Genomic DNA, 26,841 nt, shown 5'->3' with positions numbered 1-26,841 from the left:
GGTGAACTTTGCAAATGGAATTAGATGGCTTTTTGATTTCATTTATATAAGCTGTTTCCGACGTTTCCCTTTGATCCTTTCATATTTAGAGAGAGAGAGAAAAGTAAATATAGTCCTGTTCTGTAATTTTTTGGGATGATGCACTGTTTTCTAAATTGATGAATAAATTGATTTTCCATTGAAGCTATTGTATTTTCACACGGAGCAACTTTCGGCCGAAGGGTATCTCACTGGTAGAAGGTGACCAGTTGGACGAGAGCTTTCCGAAGGAAGATTCGATAATATAGAGGTAATATCCTGGCCTTCCGGATAGGCAGAATGTTAGATAATTCGATTGCCATGAACACAGCTCAAAGTTGTCACCAAGGTAGGTCATTAACACCATTAATGGAGAGCATGGGACGATGATTTGATGAACTTCTAGGATAGCTAACAAACACTGGAATATAGGCACCAGGTTACGCTGATGATATTGATTTAATTTCTTGGGGCAAATATGAGGACACTCTATGTTGCAGAATCCAAACTGAACTAAGAATCAATAGCGCCTGGTTCAGGAAAGCGCGGCTGTACATAAATCCAGAAAATGCCAATGTAGCACGATTCACTAGGAAGCGCAAGCTCGATCGCCTGAGAGCCATTAAATTACACATGGCTGGTAGGTCAAATATTTGGTCATCACGCTAGACCAAAAGCGGCTCTGGAAGACACATGTTGAAAACATACATCGGAAAGCCACACTGCTATGTAGTTCCATAGCAGGCGAAACAAGGGGATGCATCCCGAAAATACTGCACTGAATATACACTACAGTAATGAGGGCAATGATTACTTATGGCGCGGTAATCTGGGGCAGAAAGAACGGAACTCCACATAACAACTAGGGAGTTTACAAACTTCAAACACTGGCTTGCATGTATATTAGTGGGGCAATGAGAATATGTCCAATGGCAAAAAATAGGGAGTGCGAGTTTTCAAAAACGGGAAAACCTTTATCTCAAAACAACAGAGACGAAAGAAAAGTGAAGTGAATAGCCACAGCATTGACCTATGGCTTAAACCTGCAGGTGATTACTTGGTGCAAGGATGGCACTCTTAAGGAAGAGGTCATTGGTAAAAAGAAAATGCACTTTGAACAAATGGATAAGCACGCCACCATGGTTGACAAAAGAACGGTAAGTTTCAAGATCATGGAGGATCTGGTTTGAGCTTAGTATAAGCTCGCCGTGGAAACGATATAAGAAATGTCGCAAGAAATCCACATCAGTGGGTCGCCCCTCTTGTTGAATCCTATGGTTGGTTTTTGCATCATGCATACACAGTCTTAGATCTTCCGGGCCCTGAATCTATAAAAAAGGCACTTGCTTTTTGGATCGTCTTTGGAGTTGGTTGTGATCTTAACAGCAGGAGGCACTAGTGGATCAAGAAATTTCGGGGCAGATAGTTCACAGGCAGCAATTGAACTGAACTGGAAATAGATGGTATCTGATCGGCCCCATGAACAAGATTAGAGTATTTAGTTTTGGCAGTAGTAGTTACAGTCAATAAATTCTTGGACGGGTCATCATACATAAATCTAGGTGATTTTAAAAGCATATATGATTGGCTGTGCTTTATTATTTATTATGGTCTTCATCCAAAGATAGAGTAGTTGTACCATAAGCCTTCACCATTTTATTTCTATGATTATTAGATGGTTTTATGGCTGCCCTTTACCATAGCAGCGTTTCATTTGACGCTGGCATCGTCCACGACCGCAGTGATTACCATTCCACTTGATTTCAAGCTTTTTAATTCAAATGTCACTGCGGGCTGAACTGTCATGGCATGTTTTAGCGAACTCAATTGCCGCGCCGAGTTTTCATTCAACATTTTCCATTGAAAAGAGAACTGTCAAATTGACCGTAACAACCACAATGACCTAAAAAACAGGAGCCAGGTACCAGCTGTGGAGATAGGTGCATCTTTCACATAGAAGCTCATAGAATTTACTTCATTGTGGCCAGATATGGTAGCATTTGGGTTACTTGATGCCTCATTGGCCCATGAATCCATCCTAATTCGAACGCTTAACTGTAATGTCATCCTTTTCTGTACTTTGGTTGCTAATGTGCGCAGTAATCTTATATACACATTTCCGTTGTTTTAGCAGTCGGAACAGATGAAATGCTTCGCACAGTAAGGCGAATAGTCTCCTAGAACTTCCAGACACGCTACATGCAGCCTCAATTGGCAGAATACCCTACAGCTTACTGCCTTTGAATTTATTGTCGAATGCCCTATAGCTAGTCAGACAGCACTTGGTACACATCGTTGCATCAATTGTAGGGAGTCGCAGTAAAAAGGGTGAGGGGTTAGAGAGAACAAAAAACACATCACAGAGTGACATAGTTAATGATTAACACGCCCAATTGAGCTTGACGAGATCATATTATTGGTACTCAATGTCTCGCGATTTAATAGACGATCTGATCACAACTCGTACGAAATTATATCTCACAGCAGCACACAGCGATTATACAGGGTGTTGAGGAAAATTGGTCCATTAAAGGAGCATTCTATCTTTCACCGTTGCAGAATTATAGCGTTTTTCGTAAATAGTGTCAAAAAGCTTCACCTTTCCAACAAAATTGCAATTTTCCAACTCTTCAGTCATTTGATCTCAGATTTGATACCATTTTTGGATATTGACTTTTTAACATGCTTTTTGTTTCTTTTGCTTTGAATGTGGCATTTCTGAGATTACCTGGCCGCAATGGGACGATGCATTTTTGGAGGGCCTAATTTCTAGCGCCCTCTATAATTTTTTGAAAAATGATTAAAAGTCACTTTTCACGGTATTAGTGCTTTAAGACAATTGTAGTTTAAAGAAGTAAAGCGCCTCCCATCTTAAAGCTATACTATAGATACCATAAGCTTCCAACCGAAGTACTGAATCTCGCCTTTGGTAACCGCGGACGGCTTTTAACTGACTTCTGGGTATTAGGGATCCAGGTTGGTATTTTGTTACTAATAGAGATATTGAGAGACTGCATCTTTCATTAAACTAAATCAGCTTGAGTTTAGAGTATTGCAGCACTTCATTCAAAATCATAACGGTACACTACAGCATTATAATACACTGACGGATCGCGTGATTATTAAACTGATTTGACTTAGGTACTCTTTCACAGCTCGATTGGTATGCGACATCGAATCATGATACAAATACCTCTAACACCAGTGAGTTTTGAACCGTGACCTTTCATGCGAAAGCCTGGCGCCCAACTAGTGGTTTGGGGCAATGATACATGACGATGAAACGAATAGTCGAAAACATAGGCCTCAAAAAAATGGAAGACAGATAAGAGCGTAAGCACTTTAGAATAGGATAGTGGAAAGTTCCGCTTATTAAAAAAAATTGCATATATTCCACTATTTCGCTCAAAATGCGTTACTGGGTTTTAGCTTCGCTGAGAAAGGGTAATTTTTGTGTAGAAATGTTGCTCAAGTACTTACCCAAACGAGTGGAAATATTCTTAGTAAAACCAGTTATATCTTTGTAATCATTCACCAGAAATGTCAAATACTCACCTATGGAATGCATATCGATAGCGTTTATCGTCAACGGGCACAAAATCCATCATCATAATATATGTAGCTTGCGGGTCTAACCCGCATATGCGAACCTGAAATGTGGGAAACATTCGCCTTCCAGTTTTGGTAACAATCATTTCAGTTCCTTGTTCGTGAAACTTATCCCAAAGTTGCTTCGTCTCGAGAGCGACCACAGCTTGCAGCAAAGACGGATGAACTGTATGTTCCTAGTGAAACAAACTGGAATTGATATTCATGGAATAAACAATAGTAGGTCGTCTTTACTTACGGCCTTCTCAGTGGTTTTTTTCGTTTTCGCCTTTTTAGGTGGCGAGCCATTGCGTATGGTGGTAGTTTCCGTTTCTGTCAACTCATTATTATGTGCCACTAATTCTATTTGTTCTAAGGGTTTGTATGATGATCTCTCCTTGCCAGCGGTTTGAATGCAGGCTGCAATTGGAAAAGAAGGAAGGTCAGGGAATAAAAGTGTTTTTAAAAGTTATCAGAATCTTCAGAAAAGTCCTATAAATTGCAAAACGTTTTTCTCCCAAAATTGCCGAGTGAAGCTATCGAACAATGAGTTGAGGGAATACACTTAAGTTAACCTTCTATCTAGTTATCAAGCACTAACTGCAATGGAACTATATAATCTACAGCCCCCGGGATTCAAATATGTACAATGACAGTTACTGCATTATTGAAGTACGCAACAACTATTCACTCATCTCCAAAAAGTGCCACGCTCGAGAGCGCCTTGCTCATCTTAAAGAAAACAAGTTGGAATACCGGAAGCTCCGGAAGTATAAAGGTTTTGTGTTCAGCTTATGTGAGCAACTCCCTATGAACGTTTTTACATTCAAACATACGTACAAGAGTGCAAAATATTCCGTAAACACATCTTAAAGACATAAGTGCATATACATATACGGGCACACATGCCTGTCTCCAGTAATTGATACTGATATTCAAATAACTAAAAAAAAACCTAAAAAAGAAAAGGGAAAGTGTCTCCTTGGAACTCGCCTTCCATATAAGTTGACTTTGTACATATGATGATGACGTCATACACGTCCTAGAATGCATTAAATTTACATGAAATGCAATAATTCCAATAGCTTTGTTAATAATGGTTGCATTACGTTACGTTACGTACGTTTTCAGAGTTATGTCCTATATTATCAGCTACACTGTTTTGCCAAATTTTCTACTTCTAGGGTGAACGTAATGGGGGTTTTTGGCTAAATGTCTAAAACATGGTATTATACTATTATTAGCTTTATTTGTATAAAGGTACGAAATCTGTTTCACTTTTTGGGGCACATATTTTAACCTCTCACTTCCCTATGTTTCATCTAATGTTAGAAATAAGATCGGTACTATTTGAGCCCTTTCATTTGATACCCCACATGACCATATTCTGTAAAAAAATTTTACACCTGCCTTCCAGATTCATGGGAAGCCCCCCTTTAAACTTAACCTAAAATGGCGTCACTCGCTACATGTCAAGGGACGCACAGACCACATGTTCTCACTAAATTTCGTGACAATCGGCTCAGCTGTTTCCGAGTAAATCGACTGCGACAGATAGACAGACGGAGAGACATTGAACCGATTTTAATAAGGTTTTGTTACATACAACTAGGGATTATTAAAAAATATTGAAATATTTAAACTTTTTTTTGTAAATTTTGGGGTTTTTTCACACCTTTTTTAATATATAAAACAACTCAGGTAACTGGAAGCTGGACGCTTCAAGTATGAAAGGTTGTGCGTTTCCCTATGTGAAGAACGATGAGTGCATGTCAACTGCGTGTATACATAGTTAAAAATTCAGTTACCTTCTATCTGGAAAGCACTGTATTAATAATAGTCAACCTCATAGGCTTCACACTAGGAGTTCAATATTATTAGCAAGTGTGACCAAGTTAATCTACAACAAATATATATAAACAAGTCGGGAAATCGGAAGCTGGACGCTTCAGGTACGAAGGGTTTTGTGTATTTCTTCTATGTATATATTATGTGGGAATATCCACTGTCGGATGATATTGACATTCATAGTCTTGAATTTGCGAAGAAGCGACGACTGTGACGTATTATAACTTTTTTAGTAATGGTGCGATTTCCACCAAATTTAGTGAGATCATGCAGGCACCATATAGTGGCAGCCTCCTGATTTTTTTCAGATTTTTCGGTTTGGTAGTTTCTGAGAATGGTTCCCTTAAAGAAATGTTCACTGTCAACCCCTCGCACTCCCCACTTTTCCAACAAATGTCAAAACTAAGACCGGTTTCGAAAAGTACTAACCGAGACCTTTAATTTGATATCCCACATGACTATATTTGATGAAAAAAAAATGTACACCCCACTTTTGCATGTATGAGAACCCCCCCTAAATTCGTCGTAAAAGGATGTAACTCACTGTATGCGTGAGCGTTCACAGTTTTCACCTTTCTACAAAATTTGGTGTCAATCGCTATAACCGTCTCCCGGAAAAATACGTGTGACGAACAGACAGACAGACAGTAAACCGATTTTAATAAGGTTTTGTGTTTACACAAAGCCTTAAAAAGGGCTGTGAGAAGTGGATTCTCCTTAATTATGACGCCACTTATTTGCAAGGATTAAGATGCAGGAAATTCGCACGAAATTAATAAGTTTGAACTGGTATAACTTTAACATTAATAGCCGGATTTCCATGAAACTTTGCAAGCGTATGCATCTCTATGTTGATGCGAAATTTAGTACTCCTAGTATGAACTTAAAGGGGATTTTTCAGTCAATTTCTAAAAGTTAGCAATATGCTATTATTTAAGTTAGTATTTACGCAGATATCAAAATGGCACATATTTTTTGCGGCCTAGATTTCATATAAATGCACCATCCTCTTTTTTTCAAGTTTTTGGATTAGGTAGTTTCGCAAAATGAGTCATGCTTCGCTTTAAGTTTGCACATTTGACTTCTCGCGTACTTTACAATCCACGTCAAAACTAATATCAGTTTCGGAAAGTATTAATCGAGACTTTTCATTTGATACCCCGCATGACTATATTTGTTAAAAAAAATTGTACATCCCCTCTTTGCATGCATGGGGAGCTGTCCTTAAACTCCACATGAATTTATGTCACTGTATGTGTGGGACTTCATGGTTCCCATATGTTCACCTAATTTCGCTCGTTCTAGAGGAAAGTGCGTATGACAGTGAATCGACTTTAATATGGTTTTGTTTTACACGCCATCGAGTTTTGTATAGTGAACTATATCTTCATCCATATAGAATGTATTTGTATGTAGGTATGTACCATATATATGATATTTGCCAAATGTGCTATTTAAAACCAGATGAATCAAAATTGCTAGCGCTGTATTGCAATATATAATACAACTTCCGAGGTTTATCATTGTTTATGCTTTTCTCAACCAGTAAAAAAATGTTTGCAAAGTGAAATTATGGCGTATCTGTAAAAAATTTGTTTCAAAGTTTCAAAGTTGTCAAAGCAAGCTGCTGGCTAAGGGGTTATGATAGGAAACCAGCCTTCCAGTATACTTCATACTTTCCTCCCTCTTGTTGCCGCAATTTTCAAGCCTCTGGAATAGCAGCAACTCCTTATTAGCTGCGCATGCTAAACTCCAAAACTGAACCTAGATTGGCATTACGACCACCTCTTAGGGTAGCGAATCATAGGTTAAGTTCATGGCTACGACAAATCTACCACGTATGGATCAGTTCAAAATGCTCATGGAGAGATACAAATCCAAGCGCGAAGGACTGTGTAAACCTCACCAAGAAGAGCCTCCGGAGCACTATGCTCCGGAATACTCACTGATCATAGTCGGCTAACCTATCAGCTGGGCAAACTGCGGATATCTATGGACACTGTCTGTAGAGAAAACTTAATACTAGATGTCAAATTAAAATAATTAGAAATAGGGAGCATATTAAAATTACTGTGGATTATAGCCTTGCTTGATGAACTATATTTTTCTTGTTGAGGATGCTGAGAGTCCTGAGTCCGCATCCACTTGATGACGGACCGGGCCACTTGGGAAGCAACTTATTTCCTCTCTTGTGGTCCACGGACTCCTCTTTTTGGGTGAAACACCCAATTTCAAAAAGAAGAAAAAATCTTGACTGACGGTTTCGTCCAGCATCAGACGTTGCCTCCCCTCTGCCCTGGGAGCAGCGTGACCGAAAGTGACGACAGGTGGTAATCGCTCCATTTATCGCCAACACAATATGAGTGCAAATTATATTGAAGTGAAATCCGGCCCAAATTCAAACTTAAACCAGGCCGAAGAGAATTTTTTTTTGTTGAAGATGTTGGGAGTCGAGAGTCGGTCAAGATTTTTTCTTCTTTTTGATAAACTGTAGTTAATAGACTATAACCAGTTTAATTATAGAGTTATTGTGTTTTTTTTTTAAATTGCAGACACGTGTTTCGGACAGAACATATGTCCTTCTTCAGTACTGGTTTTGTACTAATTTATTTCAGTTAACTCCATAACCTTATATATAACTTAAAACTCGACTTAGGAACGTAAAGAATACGAAATCCAAGGAGGAAGCGGAATCTATAAGATCACATGTCCGGAATACACCAATATATATGTATATAGGCCAAAGTAAGTGGTTAGTAAAAATATAATTCGAAAAATATACCAAAGAGGCGAAACTAGCGGGCATTTCCTGGGACAACGGGACAAAAAATATATAAAGTCCTCAAACTAGACGCCGCAGAAAGCCTGGAAATATTTAAACAGACTAACGCCAGGTTGTTGAACATGGGCAACTGTTCCGCTTATTCCAGGTAATTAGGTTAAGTAATTAGGAAGGTATTACAATTTCAATTCGGCCTGTTGGTTACGCCGGAAAAGTCGGTAATGCACCCGCCCCCTAGCTGAGCTGAATGCACCATCCACGCACGGAAAAGCCGCAAGATCATTGGTTCAATTGTGGGCGTGTGAGGGCCTGGGACGAGAATTTGGTATATTTTTGCCTGTGGGCATTTATGAAAAATGTTCACTAGCAATAAAGATGCCCATGAAATCCTCGCTCGCAGCCTAAACGAACATATCTGGCCGGTTGACCGAATTATTTTTCATTTCATCAACCCATCCACGTTATCGCCGCCTGTCACATGCGGACTATTCAGACGTAACTGACAGGCGGGCTTTACATTATTACCAACCATTACGAATATCGAATCGTGGAATCGAATTAAGGACATGATCGACAAAGTGGTCTATGCAACCTTCGGGGTCACCAAGCCTGGTAAGCAGTTCATTAAGCGAAATACTTGGCTTTGGAATGACGATGTTCAAATCAAGGTCCGTGAGAAGAGATGCCTCTCTCATAAGTTTCTCGTTGATGAAACACTGGATTATTGGCAAATTTACAACAATGCCAATCGGGAAGCAAAGGGAGCCACCGCTGTTACTCAAACGGTTCATTACAAAGATTTTTACGGTAAATTGGACACTCGGGACGGGGAGAGAGACCCAATTACTGCCCCATACCATTAAGATTTTTGAACGCATTCTTGACAACCGTATTCGTGAAATCGTTGAAATAACCGTGAATCAAGCCGGATTTGTCAAGAATTGCGGAACTACTGACGTAATACACGCTGTACATTTACTTATGGGGAAACACCGTGAAAAGCATCGTCTTTTTTACATTGCTTTTCTGGATTTATAGAAAGCGTTTGACCGTGTGCCACACGAACTCATCTGGTACGTTCTGCAATAACATTTAATACCAGAATAACTCGTGCGAAGGGTTCAATTCCTCTACCACGATCCGAAAAGTAAAGTACGAAGTGCTTCGGGTAGATCAAAACCGTTTCATGTCTCTTTCGGTGTTTATCAAGGAAGTGCCCTCTCACCACTCCTCTTTCTTCTTGTTATGGACACTGTCATGGGGGACATCCAAAGTCCTGCATCCTATACATTGCTTTATGTGAATCTGAATAAAACCGCATTTTTGTCGACCGATCCCCATGAATCAGACACTATCACTGCCAGTGGCAGAGTCCTGCCCAGCAATTTAAAAATCTCTCAATGCTATCAGACAATAGTGACCTAGATTTTGAAATTGCCCCACGCATCAGCGTAACCTGGATGAAGTGGTGTTCCACGACTTCTGTTCTTTGTGTCCGACGTATCAACAAAGGTTTCAAGTCTAAAATTGTACCAGTGCCATCCGCCCCATTGCCCTCTATGGTTTTGAATGTTCGCCGACTATAAAAGACAATAAATGGCGTCGCGCGATAATGGAGGCATAACACGCCATGATAACATCCGAAATAGGGATAGCTGCGGTCGATATGGGGTTGCACTAGAGAGCTGTAATTAACGCTAATGAGAATTCACCTGCCAAGACTGGTCTGAACATCGAAGTCGATGGGAAAAGCCCTCCAAAGCAACTATCGTTTGATACGCTGAATGGTGATCTGAACGCCCTGCGACTGCATCCAGATCAAGACTGATTTTTTCTTATTATTATTAAAAACAAAAATTATTTTATTTAATTGCACATATTCATTCTCCAGGCGGTAGTTTATAATTTTAAGAGTTAGCTTTGTGGTATAAAACAATTTTTTTTGCTGGTGTTTATTGTGAATCCGTGTTGCCTCAGTTGGTTGAAGACGCAGCATGGTGTAGGTGTTCTTCTGCGGTTGTTAAGATGCTATTAATTTAACAATCTTTGAAAATTGTGAAAATAAATCTTTGAAATAGACGTGAATAGTGTAGATGGTGTGATAATGGTGGTTTCATAGATGACTTCATCTGCCTCCAGGGGCTTGATGATGCGCACTAAATACAGAGTTGAAAATATTTTCTTTCATTGCAGAATAAAAATTCATGTTTAGCTGCGATGTTTTTGCTGAAAATTTGGAAACATCTAAGATTCACATGCCGAGTTAAAAGCGCTCCTGTTAATCGTCGAAGTACTGTACTTTGGAGCCACCAACAGCGTTAGAGATACATACTGAGATTTCGCGGATTTAGATATCTTTTGTTTTCGAGATCGATAAATGGAAATTAATTAGAACTTCAATCAACTCGAATAATTAAATGAATCGATTCCACGTTAGCAAATGTTAAGAATCGCATAGCCAACAAACAAGTCGGGAAACCGGAAGCTGGGCGCTTCAAGTATGAAAGGTTTTGTTTGCTTCTTGTGTGAGTATATTTGAGTGGAGAGTGGAGATAATATGCTTCATATTATATTTTATACTACTTTTATAAAACACTTCCTTCAATATTGTGCTGTAATTCGACTGAAGATAGAAACGATAACAGTCTTTTTTACAAGTGCTAACCAAAGGGCACTTTAAGAGGAGACAAATGTTTTGATAAAAAGCATAGCAAAGAAAAGGTAACTTTGCTGCCAACAAGGCTTGGCCAAACAATTTGTGATCTTGAATAATAGATAGAAATATTAGATTGTTGCAAATGAAATGGCCGTTTTGGTACTAAAATTTCAAACGACTGTAAAGCTTACAAAAATTTATTTATTTAATCAAAATAGGTGCCAGTCGATTCAAAACACTTCTCCCAGCGAGATTCAAGAGCATGTATGTCAGTTTCGTAGAAGTCTAACTGTCGGGTGTTGATAAATTCGTCGAAGGCAATTTTGACAACCTCTTCGTTCCAAAATTGTTTTTCCGCCAAAAAATTATCCCAATGCTTAAAAAAGTGGTAGTCGGTTGACGAAAGGACCGGTGAATATGGTGGAAGAGGTAGAGTCTCATACTGCAATTCGTTCAACTTTTGAACCATTGTTCTGGATGCATGAGGTCGTGCATTGTTGTGAAGAAGTATCACACCATCTCTGGTGACTAATCTCAGCCGTTGAATACTTAATTTTTGGAGCATTTCCTCGAGTCGAGCACAGTATTTCTGTGCATTTATCGTTTCTTCAGGTGCCAAAAAAGAATGGTGGATTACTCCAGCTGTAGACCACCAAACACCATTACCTCCTTCGGATGGAGGCTCGGTTTCGGCATATGCTTCGGAAGCTCATCAGCATCTAGTCATTGCGCTGATCGGTGACGGTTGTTGTATAATATCCACTTTTCATCACATGTTACTATTCTGTGCATAAAGGGATCGCTTCTGTTGCGGGTGAGTAAAGAACTGCCAATTCCCATTCGAAGCGCCATGTTTTGCTCCGTCAGGGCATGTGGAACCCATTTATCAAGCTTTTTCATCTTTCCAAGTTGCTGCAAGTGCGGGGAAACTGTCCAATAATATATAGTTTCTCTGCAATATCTCTCACAGACTGACGTGTGTCGGATTCGACTAGCAAACGCAGCTCGTCGTTGTCGATGGTCCTGGATATCCACGTCGCTCACTTTGAAGGTTTACGTCGCCTGGCCGGAATTTTTCGAACCACTACCGTGTAGTTCGCTTACCGTACCAGCTCCAAATGCGCTATTAATGTTCTTGTTCGCCTCCGCTGCTTTATAACTGAGTTTGAACTCATACAGAAAAAGTATACGTTCTTGGCTCTTTTCCATCTTTTTTTTCCTTTCCAAATGGCACCATCTTCGGTTCGCTCTCCCACAAAGGAGCTGCGCGCGGAGGATAGTGTATACAGGGGCGGAACCCCCCTATGGGGGCTCGCACTGGTAGAGGGACTACAGAGTGAATCCCACCTGCTAGTAACTTCTCCTACACCTTCCAAGGAACCGGTGGAAGAAAGGGAAGTCAGAGACTCGAACGGAACTGACTTGATGCCAGTTCAAGTGATCGACTTTATGCAAACCGGACACCGCAAACAAATCAAGGTGCTAAGTGGAAAACAGACGAATGCTCTACCGAATGAGATGAAATTGTTCATGGATGAGGACATGGGAACTACGGTTCCTCCAAGTGCGGCTTTTCTCAGAGAAATCAAACACGAGGGGATCGAGTCTCTGGCGGTACGGTGCGGGGGAAACTCCGTCACACGCGTACTGCCGCATACGCTTCTAACTGTTTTCCATAACACAATAGACTAATTTTAAAGATTTGTCAAATCAACCTCCAGCATGCCAAAGCTCCCTCCTACCTATCAGCAGCGAGAATGACAAAGCTGCAGGATTTCCCCTACATCTTTCTGGTGCAAGAGCCGTGGGTTCGGTTTAACAGAATCTGTGGCATTGGATCAGTAAAGGGAGCTAGGATCTTCTACGATGAAAGATCCATAAGACCGAGAGCTCAAGACGGTTAGAGGCAACCATGCTGAGACAGTACTGTTTCCAGGACTTAGCTACGATCATCATACAATACCAGATAAATGGCGAGAGGAAAAACATCATAGCTGCCTCCGCTTATTTACCCTACGATTCTTTGTATCCACCGAGGCAAGAGCTTAGGGATCTGGTAGCGTATGCAGAATCAAGCGGTCTCGAACTCTTAATAAGTTGCGATGCGAATGCTCAAAATATTTGTTGTGGCAGTAGCAACTGCAATCCAAGAGGAGAGATACTATTTGATTTCATCACTTCAACTGGTCTTATGACTGCAAACGTAGGGTGCGCCCCAACGTTCATGGGACCGAGAAGAATCAAAGTAATTGACCTAACAATCTGTACATCAAAATTGATAGAGTTGATTACACAGTGGCGAGTGCTAGTTCAGGTCTCACTGTTAGATCACCGATATCAAGAATTCAATCTGACTATTGCGGGCGAACCGTCTGCAGTACAAAGACGAACCGGATTGGACAAAGTTCAATGAACTTCTTGGCAATAAAGTACAGTTCCCTAGGGACTAAGGGCTCCTTTGTCGCTGGAAGATGAATTGAAAACTCTGAACTGCACACTTCTAGAGTGGTATGAAGAGGCTTGGCCTATTTCCCGATGCCAAAGCGGTAAAATGGTTCCTTGGTGGAACCGGGAACTGCAAAAATTCAAGAAATCAACCAAGCGACTTCTGAACCAGGCTTGCAAAAGTAATAAGAACGAAGGCTGGCTAAATTTCAGGAACTCACAACATGAATATAAGAGGCTCGGTAGATGTTCGAAACGAGACTCCTTTAGAGCATACTGTGAGGAACTGGAAGGCGAAAGAGAGACTTCCAGGCTGTGCAGAGTCCTCAACAGGGATGAGTCGGCCAAGTTGGACTCTCTTAGAAAACCCGACGGTACTTTCACGAGCTCCAGACTGCATTCACTGCAAAACTGCGCACTGGAACACTGCGAAAGCGGTTGTTACCCATGAAAAGATGAGAGCTGTCATACTGTCCTTTGAACATTTCCAAGCACCTGGCATGGATAGCATCTATCCGGTAATGCTAAAGGAGGGTATGGAGCAGTTAGAGCGACCTCTAAGAAATATTTTTCGAGGATGTCTAGCTCTGGGCTACGTGCCTTCCTCTTGGCAGAAGGTTAAGGTAGTTTTCATACCGAAACTTGGGAAAGATGACTATTCTAATCCAAAGAACTTCAGAGAGATCAGCTTGACTTCATTCTTGCTGAAAGGTTTGGGGAGACTATGAATGCATTTAATGAAAACCAACGTGCTTACCAGCGTGGAAAGTCCTGGGAGTCTGCTCTTCATTTTTTGCTCACAAAAATAGAAGATGCAACTTTAAATGGTGAGTACGCGATGGGGGTGTTCGTGAACATTGAAGGGGCTTTTGACTGTGCGCCTTTTCAAAAACTTTGTGATGCCGCCAGAGCGCACGGTGTTGATGATGCTGTAATTAAGTGGATCCATGCTATGCTAACGCAGAGATTGCTGTGCACTAAGGTGGGTGTCGATCGCTATCTGACTGCAGGAACAACGAAGGGCTGCCCTCAAGGAGGTGGGCTTTCGCCACTTCTGTGGAGTATGCTGATCGATTCACTACTATGCGAACTGCAAAATTTACCAATACACGCTAAAATTCATCCTGATGACGTGGCTGTGCTTGCTGTTGATTGGGATCTTGGAACAGTGTGTGGGAATAACAACGTAGACAGCTGGTGCCTCAGACATTGTCTTTCAGTTAATCTAAATAAGACCACAACGGTATTATTCACCAAAAGGAGAAACCTGGATGGACTTTGCCTCTACTCTACTACCCTTCAACTTTCCGAAGAAATGAAATATCTGGGAGTCACTCTAGATAAAAAGCTTGTTTGTAACAAATGTGTTTAGGTGAACATAAAACGAGCTCTCACAGCTTATGGGCTGCGCAGACGGACCTTTGCCTCGACTTGGGGACTCAGGCCTTATGTGGTAATGTGGATATACGTTGCCATCATTAGGCCGATGTTCGTATATCCATCCGTAGTGTGGTGGGTTAAAGTGAGACAAAAAGGTTTTCACCGTAAACTAGCCGCACTGCAAAGAACTGTGTGTCTGGGTATCACTGGTGCATTACTCTACATTACTCATTTTGCAGCCCTGGATATATTTATTCAAAGCACTGCAATGAGAGCAGCTCATAGACTAATTCGACTAGATCTATGGGGAAACAACGGATTTGGGGGGCACAGAGCTAGGAAGAGTTACTGGGAGGACTGAATCCATATCCCCATATATCTGTTTGGTAGAATATATGAAGTTCTCCTGAAGCATAGAGAGGACTGGAAAGAGAGAGAGGAATGCGGGCCAGAATTTACAGAAGTCTTCTATATCAATGGGTCAAAAACAGAACAGGATTCTGAGGCCGAATCTACCTCTCGAATAAAAACGAGAAGTGGACTTTTCCTTTGGGACAATATGCAACGGTTTCTTAAACCGAAGTTTAAGCGATCCTAAGGTATGCGAGAGAAGAATCCTTCGAAGAATTTTTGGCCCCCTACATAACGACGAAATCTACCGACCGTCCGATAGTGGATAAAATACGACTCAATAGGTTACGGTGGGCGGGTCACTTAATCCGTATTGATGAGAATGATCCCACCCAGAAAGTCTATAAGGGCAACATCTATGGTAGAAAAAGAAGACGAGGCAGACCCTGCCTAAGATGAAGCGATGGCGTAGGTCAGGACGCCAGACAGCTATTAGGGATATCGAATTGGTGGACCTCGGCGCAAAACCAGAATGTCTGGAGTTCCTTATTAAGGCAGGCCTAGACCGGATACCGGTTGTTGCGCCGTTGATGATGATGATGATGATGATAAGGTAGCCAAGCTGCATTGAGGGCGTTGGGTAGTTCTTTGATCACCTCGAAAATCGTTCAGAATGCAGAATACAGAAACCGTTTGAACTCTATCTCTAGATTCAATACGGTGGAACTACTCTGGGTACCTAGTCACTGTGGGGTAGAGAGAAATGAAATCTTGGATCCTTGGATCCTTTAGCGAAAGAGGGGTCAATCTCCCCTATGCCGGGAAGAAGCTTCCCATAATGACAGGTGGCAGAGCCTAAATGCTGCTCGACACACCAAACTTTTCCTGCCAGAACTGAATATGCGTACCGCAAAGTTTATCTTGTCGAAAGCAGGAGGACTTGCAGGTGTATTGTGGGCATTCTGGCAGGCCATAATTCACTAGCTGGTCATATGTTCACAATAGGAATTAATCAAGATGTTACGTGTCTCCCTGTAATGAGGAAGCGGAATGCACGGAGCATTTCCTATGTGAATGCCCCGCCTATGGACGCATCAGGCATCAGATTTTTGGTGCAGATGTTCTCCAATTGCGACGCGTAGCGTCGCATCTACTAACGGAAATCCTGCAATACGTTAACGAATCCGGAATATTCCGTTAGACGGGGTGGCGAGTACAATGAGCCAACACGGCCTCAGTGCTCAGAAGCTGTAGCAGTAGTCTAATGCCGAGTAGTTTTATTATTTATTTAAATTTTATTATTTTTACTAAAAAAAACCCAAGCAAATACATAAAAATAAGCCTTCTAATGTGGTAAGTACAGAAGAAAGGTGATATGTGATGTGTTTTTTCTGAGGATTCAATTTGACTACAAAGATTCTTTTTTCATATTTGAGTTTCGTAGATAAAAACCATAGACAATGTTTGATGATTTTCTTTATCGATTCATTGCTTTGCCTGCAATAACCAATGATGCCAGAAAAAGAACACTGCTTAATAGATTTACATTACAATTATAATTACAATTGTCCTTGCAGAGAAATAAATAGGTAATTTTTGGCAGTCAATGAATGCTGCACCGTATCCTTGATCATTTATAATTCGGTTTAAAAAGAGTCCATTTCGGTGTTTCTAACAAATGGGTTAACAAACAGCTGACATTTTGCCAAAAGCACCTGGCAGAAAAAATATAAATGTCGAAATGAATATGAGAAATGGCGCCCAGACAAATGGCACCTCATAATTTTGCACATTTTCCTTTTCCTCGTCATAAGTTTTTGCAATGACGTTTAGTCTTTTGACTATTTCCCTGCACTTATTATTCATAGATGCCATAAGATGCTGACAGGTTGGCTTTGGGATGTTATGCCATGTTTTCTGTACTTCTTCTATTATTGATTTATGTTCGCGATTTTTTTATTAGGAAATTTTTTTTTTAAGTTTACCCCAGAAACTCTTGAATTATCTCACTTGCTTTCAGATCAGAATAGCATATAGTAACAAATACCCGATTATCATAAAAACATTGTCTGTCGTACTAATCGTCGGAATGTTTTCGATGGTGGTCTTGTTGCAATTTCTATATTGAAGGTAAGTTTTTACCGGTGTGGCTTAATATAATGTAGTTTTCTGACCGTTGTTCCGCCATCTTCCGAAAAATATTTAAGGGGGTCATCCCGTGTGAAGGCCGTTTTTTTCTTGCTTTTTCAGAAATTTTTTCTGAAGAACTGGATAAAAAAACAAATACGAATTTTTTACCATAGATTTATTACTATCCTGAGCGTTCATATCCATTCATTCCAGCCCGATCGCATAGTTGGCTATTGAAATCCTGAGCAATTTATACACCCATCTCCAAAAAAAGGTGTTTTCTGCACCCACGCTAGAGGGCGCTATGATCGTCTTAAAGGAAAAAAGTAAACGGCATTTAGCGTACACACTTAACTACAGTCCGCAAACTTGGATTATTAAAAAATATTAAAAACTAAATTTTTGGTGCCGTGTTAAACTTCTTTTTATTAATTTTGATGTTTTTTCACGGCTTCTTCAATGAATAAAAAAACACTACTGAATGAATCGCAATTATCCTAGTTCCTCCTAGTCCGTAAAAATATGTTCTGAATCTCTTAATAATTTCAAAGAATTTCGTTGGATAGATTTTGGGCTGTTGTGGCAGCCGATTTTCAACATGCAGTTTCGAGAAGAATGCATTTAAAAATTAGAATGCGATTTTTAGTCAGCAAACCTTAACTGGCCATTAATCTGCTATACCTACTTCATAAACCTTAGGTTTTTTGAAGAAACACATGTGCAGCCTTGGCTTCAATTCTTGTCTTTTTAGCGAAGTCATTCCAACTTCATTCCAACTTCATGCATTCATTAAATACAAGCTTTATTACGGCGATCGTCATAAATCTTGGATGTGACTTATCACGTATTTAACACTATAATTTCCGAACAACTCCGAATATGAAAACATCACTTTACCCATATATTCTTCACTATATCCAGATACAATTCATGCCGAAAAAAAACTTCGATTCTGCGGATCCGACACACGGGGTGACCCCCTTAAATGATTCGTGTGATTACTTTTGTGTTCGTTCCAGTCTCAATGATAATAATCGTTGGCGCAACAATCCAATTGGATCAGGGCATTCAAGCGTGTTAGAACACTTCATTCAGGACCAGCCTCAAGTTTGACACAAATACTGTAAATATGACCTTAACTTTGGTTAAATGTTGGATCTAGTTTCTCCGTTTGGGGGGCATTATTTACCATACAATTTAACTAATTCAACAAATTTACGTTAGATCCAATTTTCTGTCCCTTCTTAGATTTACAATTAACCATTTTTAACCAGTAAAACCAAGCACGAACCGATAGTATTTTGAGATACTTAAGGGGACATTCTGGCATCTTTAATTAATTTTAAAGAACTTTTCTTTTTCATAGAATTATTTATTTACACATTAAATTCTTTTCCCATTGAAAGATGCAAAAAAAATTGTTATTTATTTGGGTCCAATATTCTGCCAAAATGGCTGCCTAAAAAAAACCTATTCAACTGGTTTACACATTATCCTAGCTTTTGAAACTTCGATAAAAAAATCACGTACCAGAATCAAAAATCTTTAGTGAAAAAACAAAACAAAATGTTGGAATTTTCAATTTTTGGCCTTTGTTTCGGTTGCGTTGGTAAAAAGGTGAAATATGGAGGAAAAGTTATAATGCTGATGCGGGTGATAATTTATATATGTACACAATAATTGCTCAAAATTTGCGGCAAATCGGTATGAATCAATATTCTACATAAAGTCAACCAAACCAAAAAAGCGTAGTTTTAAGGAAAAGGTGTTCAGAAGTTCATAATATGCGCGAGTTACATTCGCAACCACATCCGTAGCCTAGTATTACAAACATCGATATTCGCCTACATCAGCTACACGTGACACATACTAGTTCACCTGAATTGGAAACAATGCACCAGCATGCAATTGCACCCATTTCCCACACATGCCACTCAACAAGCATTTGTATACTTTATAAATAAATGAAAATGGTATTAAGAGACAATTCCGGACAATTAAGTTAATTGTACAGTAAACTTTCATTTTTTTCATTGGAATTGACATTACAGATGTAATTCGCGCGTTCTCAAAATAAGCCTCACACACACATTTGCTGAGTTTGAATACGTGCATTTAAAGCCAGAAAATAAGTACTCAAAGTTTTTAAAGATATTTTTCCTTCAAGAACGAATGTATTTCTAATCTTTATATTAAACGGTTTATTACATATTTTATATAGAGTAAGATGTGTAATTTAAATTTTTGAAAAAGTTATCATAAAGTAATCACTGCCGTGTTTGTCAATAAAAACGTACACACTCTTCAAAAATACGATTTTTTTGCCAAAAATTTTAACAAAAATGAAAAACTTAATTAAATTAATTGCCAACGATTTCCCAGATATGGAACTGCCCAGACCATTGAAGGACATTTACATACTTGCTGGACAGCCAACTCTTCGTTATTTGGGTCCAGCCGCATCACGAGAAAAAAAAACAATGTCATCATAGATCCGCCTTGATTTTTTACCTCGGGCGTTCGCTACTTTTCTTTCTTGTAATGGCGTTCGTATTACGGAATTGGATTGCGAGATTCTAAATGTCTTAGCAACTACTCTTTGACTAGGGCCCTTTTATATCATTGCCACGATAAATGGCTTCAGCTTCTCAAGTTATTGTTTTCTAATAAAACAATAAATCAATAATCAAATTAGAAAATGACTTTGAGTCCGTTTTTTCCGATAAATCAACCATAAGTTGGAAAAATTACTTTTTATTTCCTCCCAAACATTTTAGGAAAAAGGGCAAAATTGGGATTACACACCTAATTACATTTCAACAAAGTATGTCAATTAATAATCCACTTGTGTTAGTATCTGGCTTCACAGTGAAATTAGACATTATTCAGCAACTATGAGGAGTTTACCTAAAACAAATACAAAGCAGAAACGGGGAAAAGTAGCTACTTTATATATGAATGAGCCTATAGTACTACATACCAGAACATTCACTTTAATGTAATATTGATATTCTGTCTTATATGATTACCATAAACCCCTACATAAGGCATAGCGCTTCAACCATATCATACCATACCTTCCACCCCATTTTTCAAAGGAGCTTATATTCTTCGCCCACTATTCTGGGCCATTTAGGGCGGTTCTAGGGCGACCCACTCGTCAACTATTCTGGGATAGTGGGTTCCATTGCATAACATAACCCTCAATGAGGCTATCGCCCTTTCTTAATGCGTAACCTATGGACTATTGCTTCGGTTTCTAATCAAAACGTCCGCAGTTCTTCAGTTGCTATTGTTTCATACCGGAGTGACACCAACAACACAAAACAGACTTGAATTATAATCAATGTGCGTTTGCTGTATACTAGCGACGGAGACAGTGTTGAGTTTTAATTCCTAAAGACTTGAATTGTTAAAAACTGGCATCTTTTCAATACCAGTGGCCATAATTTTGCGTATAATCGTCCCATATTTTAGCACAGAGAAACTTTAATGCGAAGCTACCTCAACTTGATGATGATGCTTGGTTATATATATTTTAAAATTTGGGACTTAGCGAAATCGAATTTAGCGCTATTAATGCATCAAGCAACAGAAAATTTTAATGCAGATTGGAAGATCGCGAGGAATAAACTGGGAACCTCGGTTTTGTGGTGTTTATCTCCAATTCGACTCTGCTTTCTTCCTTTCTACATCCAGAAGCATTTGACCACAGTCCATGACTCGGTAAAATATTAAACAGATGTTGTCACCGTAGTGGGGATGTTTGAAGAAAGCGGGCATCCTCTACTGAACCCTTCCACGCTCTCCAGCCAGGGTAACACAAACAGCGTCATAGATGACGAGAAGGAAAATGTCGGTAACAAGATGCTACTCTGGCGAATTTCGCTTTCGACTTTAAATTCCTCTAAAACATTTGATATTTTGCACGACCATATGTCCCTCTCATAATAGCTAATAGTTTCTCCGAAAGATCCCTTTTGTGTAGAACTAACTCATCATCAACGGCACAACAACTGATATTCGATCTAGGCCTAATAAGGAACTCCAGACATCCCGATTTTGCACCGAGGTCCACCAATTCGATATCCCTAAAAGCTGCCTGGCGCCCTGGCCTCCGTCACCGCTCCATCTCAGGCAAGGTTTGCCTCGTCTTTTTTTTCTACCATAGATATTGCCCTTGTAGACTCCGGGCTGGATCATCCTCATCCATACGGATTAAGTGACCCGCCCACCGTAACCTATTGAGCCGACTTTTATCCACAACCTGACGGTCATGGTATCCCTCATAGATTCCGTCGTTATGTAAGCTACGGAATCGTCCATCCTCATGTAGGAGCCGAAAATTCTTCGGAGGATTCTTCTCTTGAACGCGGCCAAGAATTCGCAATTTTTCTTGCTAAGAATCCAAGTCTCCGAGGAATACATGAGGACTGGCAAGATCATTGTCTTGTACAGTAAGAGCTTTAACCTTATGGTGAGACGATTCGAGCAAAATAGGCTCTGTTGGCTGCCAACAACCGTACGCAGATTTCATCATCGTACTTGTTATCGGTTGTGATTTTCGACCCTAGATAGAAGAAATTATCAACGGTCTCAAAGTTGTAGTCTCCTATTTTTATTCTTCCCGTTTGATCAGTGCGGTTTGATGTTGTTGGTTGGTTGGTTTTTGGTGCTGACGTTACCACGATATATTCTGTTCTGCCTTCATTAATATGCAGCCCAAGATCTCGCGCCGCTTGCTCGATCTGGATGAAGGCAGTTTGTAAGTTTCGGGTCGTTCTTCCCATGATGTCGATATCGTCAGCATAGGTCAGTAGTTGGGTGGACTTAAAGAGGATCGTACCTCTTGCATTTACCTCAGCATCACGGATCACTTTCTCGAGGGCCAGGTTAAAGAGGATGCATGATAGGGCATCCCCTTGTCGTAGACCGTTGTTGATGTCGAATGGTCTTGAAAGTGATCCTACTGCTTTTATCTGGCCTCGCACATTGGTCAGGGTGAGACTAGTCAGTCTTATCAATTTCGTCGGGATACCGAATTCTCTCATGGTCGTGTACAGTTTCACCCTGGCTATGTTATCATAGGCGGCTTTAAAGTCGATGAACAGATGGTGCAACTGATATCCATATTCCAACAGGTTTTTCATCGCTTGCCGCAGAGAGTAAATCTGATCTGTTGCTGATTTGCCTGGAGTGAAGCCTCTTTGGTATGGGCCAATGATGTTCTGGGCGTATGGGGCTAGCCGACCTAACAAGATAGCGGAAAATATCTTATAGATGGTAATTAACAACGTGATACCTCTATAATTTACGATAAGTAGGGAATATATTTAAATCCAAACGATAAAGGCAATTTTGACCCATTATAATTTTATTAATAATAATAGAACTTCAAGGAAATTAATTTTAGGCGGAATATTATTCTCTATGATCCTACCAGTAGTGATAGTAGTAGTAATAAATGTAAAAGGAAATATTTCTTTGAGAAGGTATCGGAATGCCTTTTGAAACCTAGACTTTATATAGAGGAATTATCGCGAATTTTTCCAAATTTATCAGATTGATGATATAAACGACTTTTATGTGCGACCCCATGAATCGAAGTCCGCTTCTTTCAATAATCTCTTCAAGTGCAAAGTCCGCCTTTCATTGTTGTTGAAATGTTTCATGTTATAAGTGAAACCATTTAAAAGGAAAAGTTTCCAATTTAACTATAGATTTATTGTTTTTTTTTAAGAATTTCTGACACGTGCGTTCTTCTTCAGTGGTGTTTTTGTAATAATTTATTTCACTTACCTATATAGCCTTATATACCCTAACCTATTAAACCAATTAATGTGGTAACTAGTATTTGATAAATTTTTCGGAAATTGTAATACCCCCTTAATTACTTACCCTAAAACACGAAGCACGTGTCTGCAATTCTTAAAAAAACAAATAAATAAATAATAATAATCGTTGGCGCAACAATCCATATTGGACCTTGTAGTGTGTTAGAGCACTTCATTCAAGATCCTAACGGTACACTACAGTAGACTGTAGGAGGCAATGCGGTCAGCATTGCGCTCACCCGAAATTATTACCCTCATTTGACTCAGGTACTCATTCACAGCTGAGTCGACTGGTATCCGACGTCAAATCACGGTACAAATCCCTCTGCCACCAGCGAGATTTGAACCGCGACCTTCCGTACGACAACCTTGTGCTCTAACCACTCAGCTATCCGGACACCATTCCCGTTTAAGTAGTTTTACTTAAAACGAACTGTAGTAAACACAGGAACTACTTTTATAAAACTTATAAATTGCTTCACGTTGTCTTCCACCTGTCTTTCTGGCAATGCTTTTTCTTGTATTCCCCTTGAAAAATTCAGCCGTGTTAACCATCGGCTTTTTTTGCGCCTTCTGATATTCGAACTTTCCTGGGGGACCATGTCCACATCACCATCAATGGCGCAGCAACTGGGATCCAGTCTAAGTTTGCCTTAATAAAAAAACTCCAAACGTCCCGGTTCATCCGCCGAAGTCCATCAATAAGATTTCCCTATAAGCTATCTGGTGCCCTAACCTATGCCATCGCTTCATTTGAAGCACGGTCTTCCCTGTCTTCTTTGTTTAGCACTACTTTTATCCTGATCCCTCACCCATACGGATTAAGTAAGTGAATCGCAATTTATTGAACCGGATTTTATTTATAACCAGGCGGTCGTGGTATCGCTCATAAATGCGTTGTTATAAAGGCTACGGAATCGCTCATCCGCGGCTAAGAATTCGCACTTTTTCTTGCTCAGAACCGACATGCACTAGCAGACAGTTTTACTTTTAAGATATATTGTATGTACGTAAGGTATTGCGGTTAGCTAAATTTCTTAGTCATTCACCTCAGAAGTTAAGTGGGAAAACAGCCTACCTTTGTGTTGCGTTGTGAACTTAAAAGTGGCGAAATACGTGCAATCGTCAAGCATGGCCGAAGGAATCAATTAACTTGGAGATTCAATGCGAACAGAGTGAAAAAGTTGTATTTATTCACTAGAACATAAAAAGGAAGTATACTTTTATGCATTGTGCCTCAATTTGTTACAAAACATCACCTTAGGCAGCAAGACAACAACCCCAAGTACACTTTCTTGTCGGCACGAAAATGGTTATTGTATAATGCCCCACGCCGACTCTGTATGCTTCTCCAGTCCAGTAATCCCTAATCTGGTTCTGGAGCTGGCTCTGAATCATTTGTTCAAACTCCAGATCAATGAATGATATATCTTATGCGATAGTAGGTAATTATTTCAAAGGCCCATTCTTAGAAATTATCTGACAAATTTATGGTGGTACAGTATATAGCCCTTAAAATAATCTCCATCTCAATGTGTCCGAAGAAAGTTAATAACAGCATATTATTGTTTTTTTGAAAATTTGGAACAGACCCCCTTACGTTTATTCTACAACCATAACATTGTAATAATCTAAGCCATGATATCGAGGATAATTGTGGGAAGTTTAATGAAAATGCCACAATGATGAATAGTCGGACATACACAATTCATATATGTATATAAATAAAACTATAGCAGACCCATGCATTTTTACATAGAAAATGCAAAGAACCGTCCATACCTAAGCGCCGATCTTCAGTTTTCCGATTTGCTTCTATTTAATTATCATTAACATTGTGCTGCAATTTCGCTAGCACCACTATTGATGCTATGCAAGTGATAAGCTTACAGCAGCGGACGACACAACGAGAAACACAATCATCTATGATCAGCAGATTCAATTCGGGACAATAAGATTGAGAGGCTGAAGCTCGTTCGATTTGCATTCTTTAAATAAACCTTCCGATACTAACTTGAAGTATGAGGTCTTTTCGCATTCTGGCCTAAAAACTGTAATGGTATCTATGTTGGCTACAATTTGTCTGGGTCTGGCCACCACCTTTAAAATGCACTTTCTCTCTTCTACGTCTTTTGTATGCCACATTCAACTGCTTTAGAATTAAAGACTCCTGCTACTAATAAAGGTTCTTCCAATCCTGCTGCCTTCGATGAGGACAAGTTTGCCGTCACCGGGTGTCAGATAGAAGCCTATCAGCGTGAAATCCTCGGTTCTGGCATCCACAAACTGTTTCAAACCCCGTTTGTGCTGGAGTCAATCACTCACCAAATCGCCGCCGTAGCAGTTTCGTCTAAAGACCAAATTGCGCCACCATTTGTACTATATTGGTCGCTGATTATTGCAACATTTACTTATTTTTCTGCAACAAGCTACTATATTAACGCAACTCCAATTCTGCTTCGGGCTATATAAGCTTAAACATTATCATTTATTTCGCTGATGCTTGCATGCCGGGTACTTGAAAAACCCCAACTAGTGGTCAGTGAGCTTGCGTCTAGTATCCCCACACAAAGAGTTAAAGTTCCGTATCTTAATTGAGGCGTTGATTTCTCCTCTTTACCGAAAGCAACTCTTCGCACGGTGTCGGTTTTAGTTGTTGTAGGAATTGGGGTTTACCCTTTTCCTTACCCTCTCGATACCGTTGGCCTTTACAATTTCTTCAGATTCTTTAAGACTTCGGCGTAACTGTGTCCTTAAGTTGGCCAAATAAGGATTGCCTCTGTACTAGCACACCACTTTTTCTACCTAATTTTTAAAAAGGATTTTTCTCACTTGTTTTCCCCTTTCTCACTTTTTTAAACCACTTTCGATATTTTAGGAAGTTTCACTTCCGCAGAAACTTTGTGCCACTTTCCGGTTTCTTCATCTCCCGCCTTCGTGCCAGTGCGAAAAGCCATGGGGTTAGAGGCTGTTTGGTGTTATCAAATGCGTAATTATGCCTCAAATTATGTCCTTTTGCCATTGTTTTGGGACCTTCTTATTTCCAATTTGTGTGTTAAAACCTCAAATATTCTTCAACGTCATTTTCGAATAGTGTATAATAAAGTGCTTCAAAACTCTTAAATTTATCTCTAGTTGAGCCTTTATTTTTATAATAAAATAAAGAAAAATAAGGAAAATGAGAAGCAAATTATATTAAATTCTACCCTTAAAAGGTTTTTCATTTCTTTAGCTTAGTCGGTTTCACTTTCTTCCCCCAATGAATGGGAAGAACTAACCCAACGCACTTATGAAATAGCACTGTTTCTAAAATCTTCTAGGAATTTTAACTTAAATGTAATTATCTCAATATGCGCCGATTTGTTTGTAATATAACCCGCAGATAATCGGTAATATGTTCCCAGTTATTCAGATGAAACCTTAAATGCATTCATGCAACCCAATTGTGCCCCAGAATTGCCTCTACGGAAACCCCAAGTGCTTCTTAAGATCTATAGGAACATAATGCCTTTAGCGCCAAATTACTTCAATCTCTTGTCTTTCCTCAAAGTATAAACGCTCTAAACTCATTGGAAAAGTCACAAAGAGAATTCATGCGTTGCTGAAGGGAATGACGAAAATTCCAATGTCTTGTTAGAGAAAATTGATGGCATTCCGACCTAACGTGGGTCATTTGAAGATTAAACACCGAGAGGAGTTCTCTTGCTTGCGTAGTCTCAAATTAATTTCTCCATTAAAATATAAAAATAGAATTGTTGCACATTAGAGTGAATTGCACAGAAAATAGAGTTTTTTTCATCGCATCAGAA

General features: G+C 39.7%; 1 protein-coding gene across 2 annotated transcripts in view; it reads right to left on the bottom strand.

Annotated features, from left to right (window-relative positions):
• LOC119655502 (T-box transcription factor TBX10) overlaps nt 1-26,841 on the bottom strand; it is an 83,796-nt gene that overhangs the window by 24,000 nt on the left and 32,955 nt on the right. For both annotated transcript variants that reach the window (XM_038061404.1, XM_038061405.1), the window contains exons 2-3: nt 3,866-4,026; nt 3,574-3,803 (exon numbers count right to left, since the gene is read on the bottom strand). In XM_038061404.1, coding sequence (XP_037917332.1) covers nt 3,574-3,803; nt 3,866-4,026 — 391 coding nt within the window. The remainder of the gene's footprint in view (nt 1-3,573; nt 3,804-3,865; nt 4,027-26,841) is intronic.

Source organism: Hermetia illucens, chromosome 4 (assembly GCF_905115235.1).
Source record: "Hermetia illucens chromosome 4, iHerIll2.2.curated.20191125, whole genome shotgun sequence".
Taxonomy (NCBI): Eukaryota; Metazoa; Arthropoda; class Insecta; order Diptera; family Stratiomyidae; genus Hermetia; species Hermetia illucens.
The sequence above is the reverse complement of the archived record's forward strand: the minus strand, read 5'-3'. Positions and strand labels throughout refer to the sequence as shown.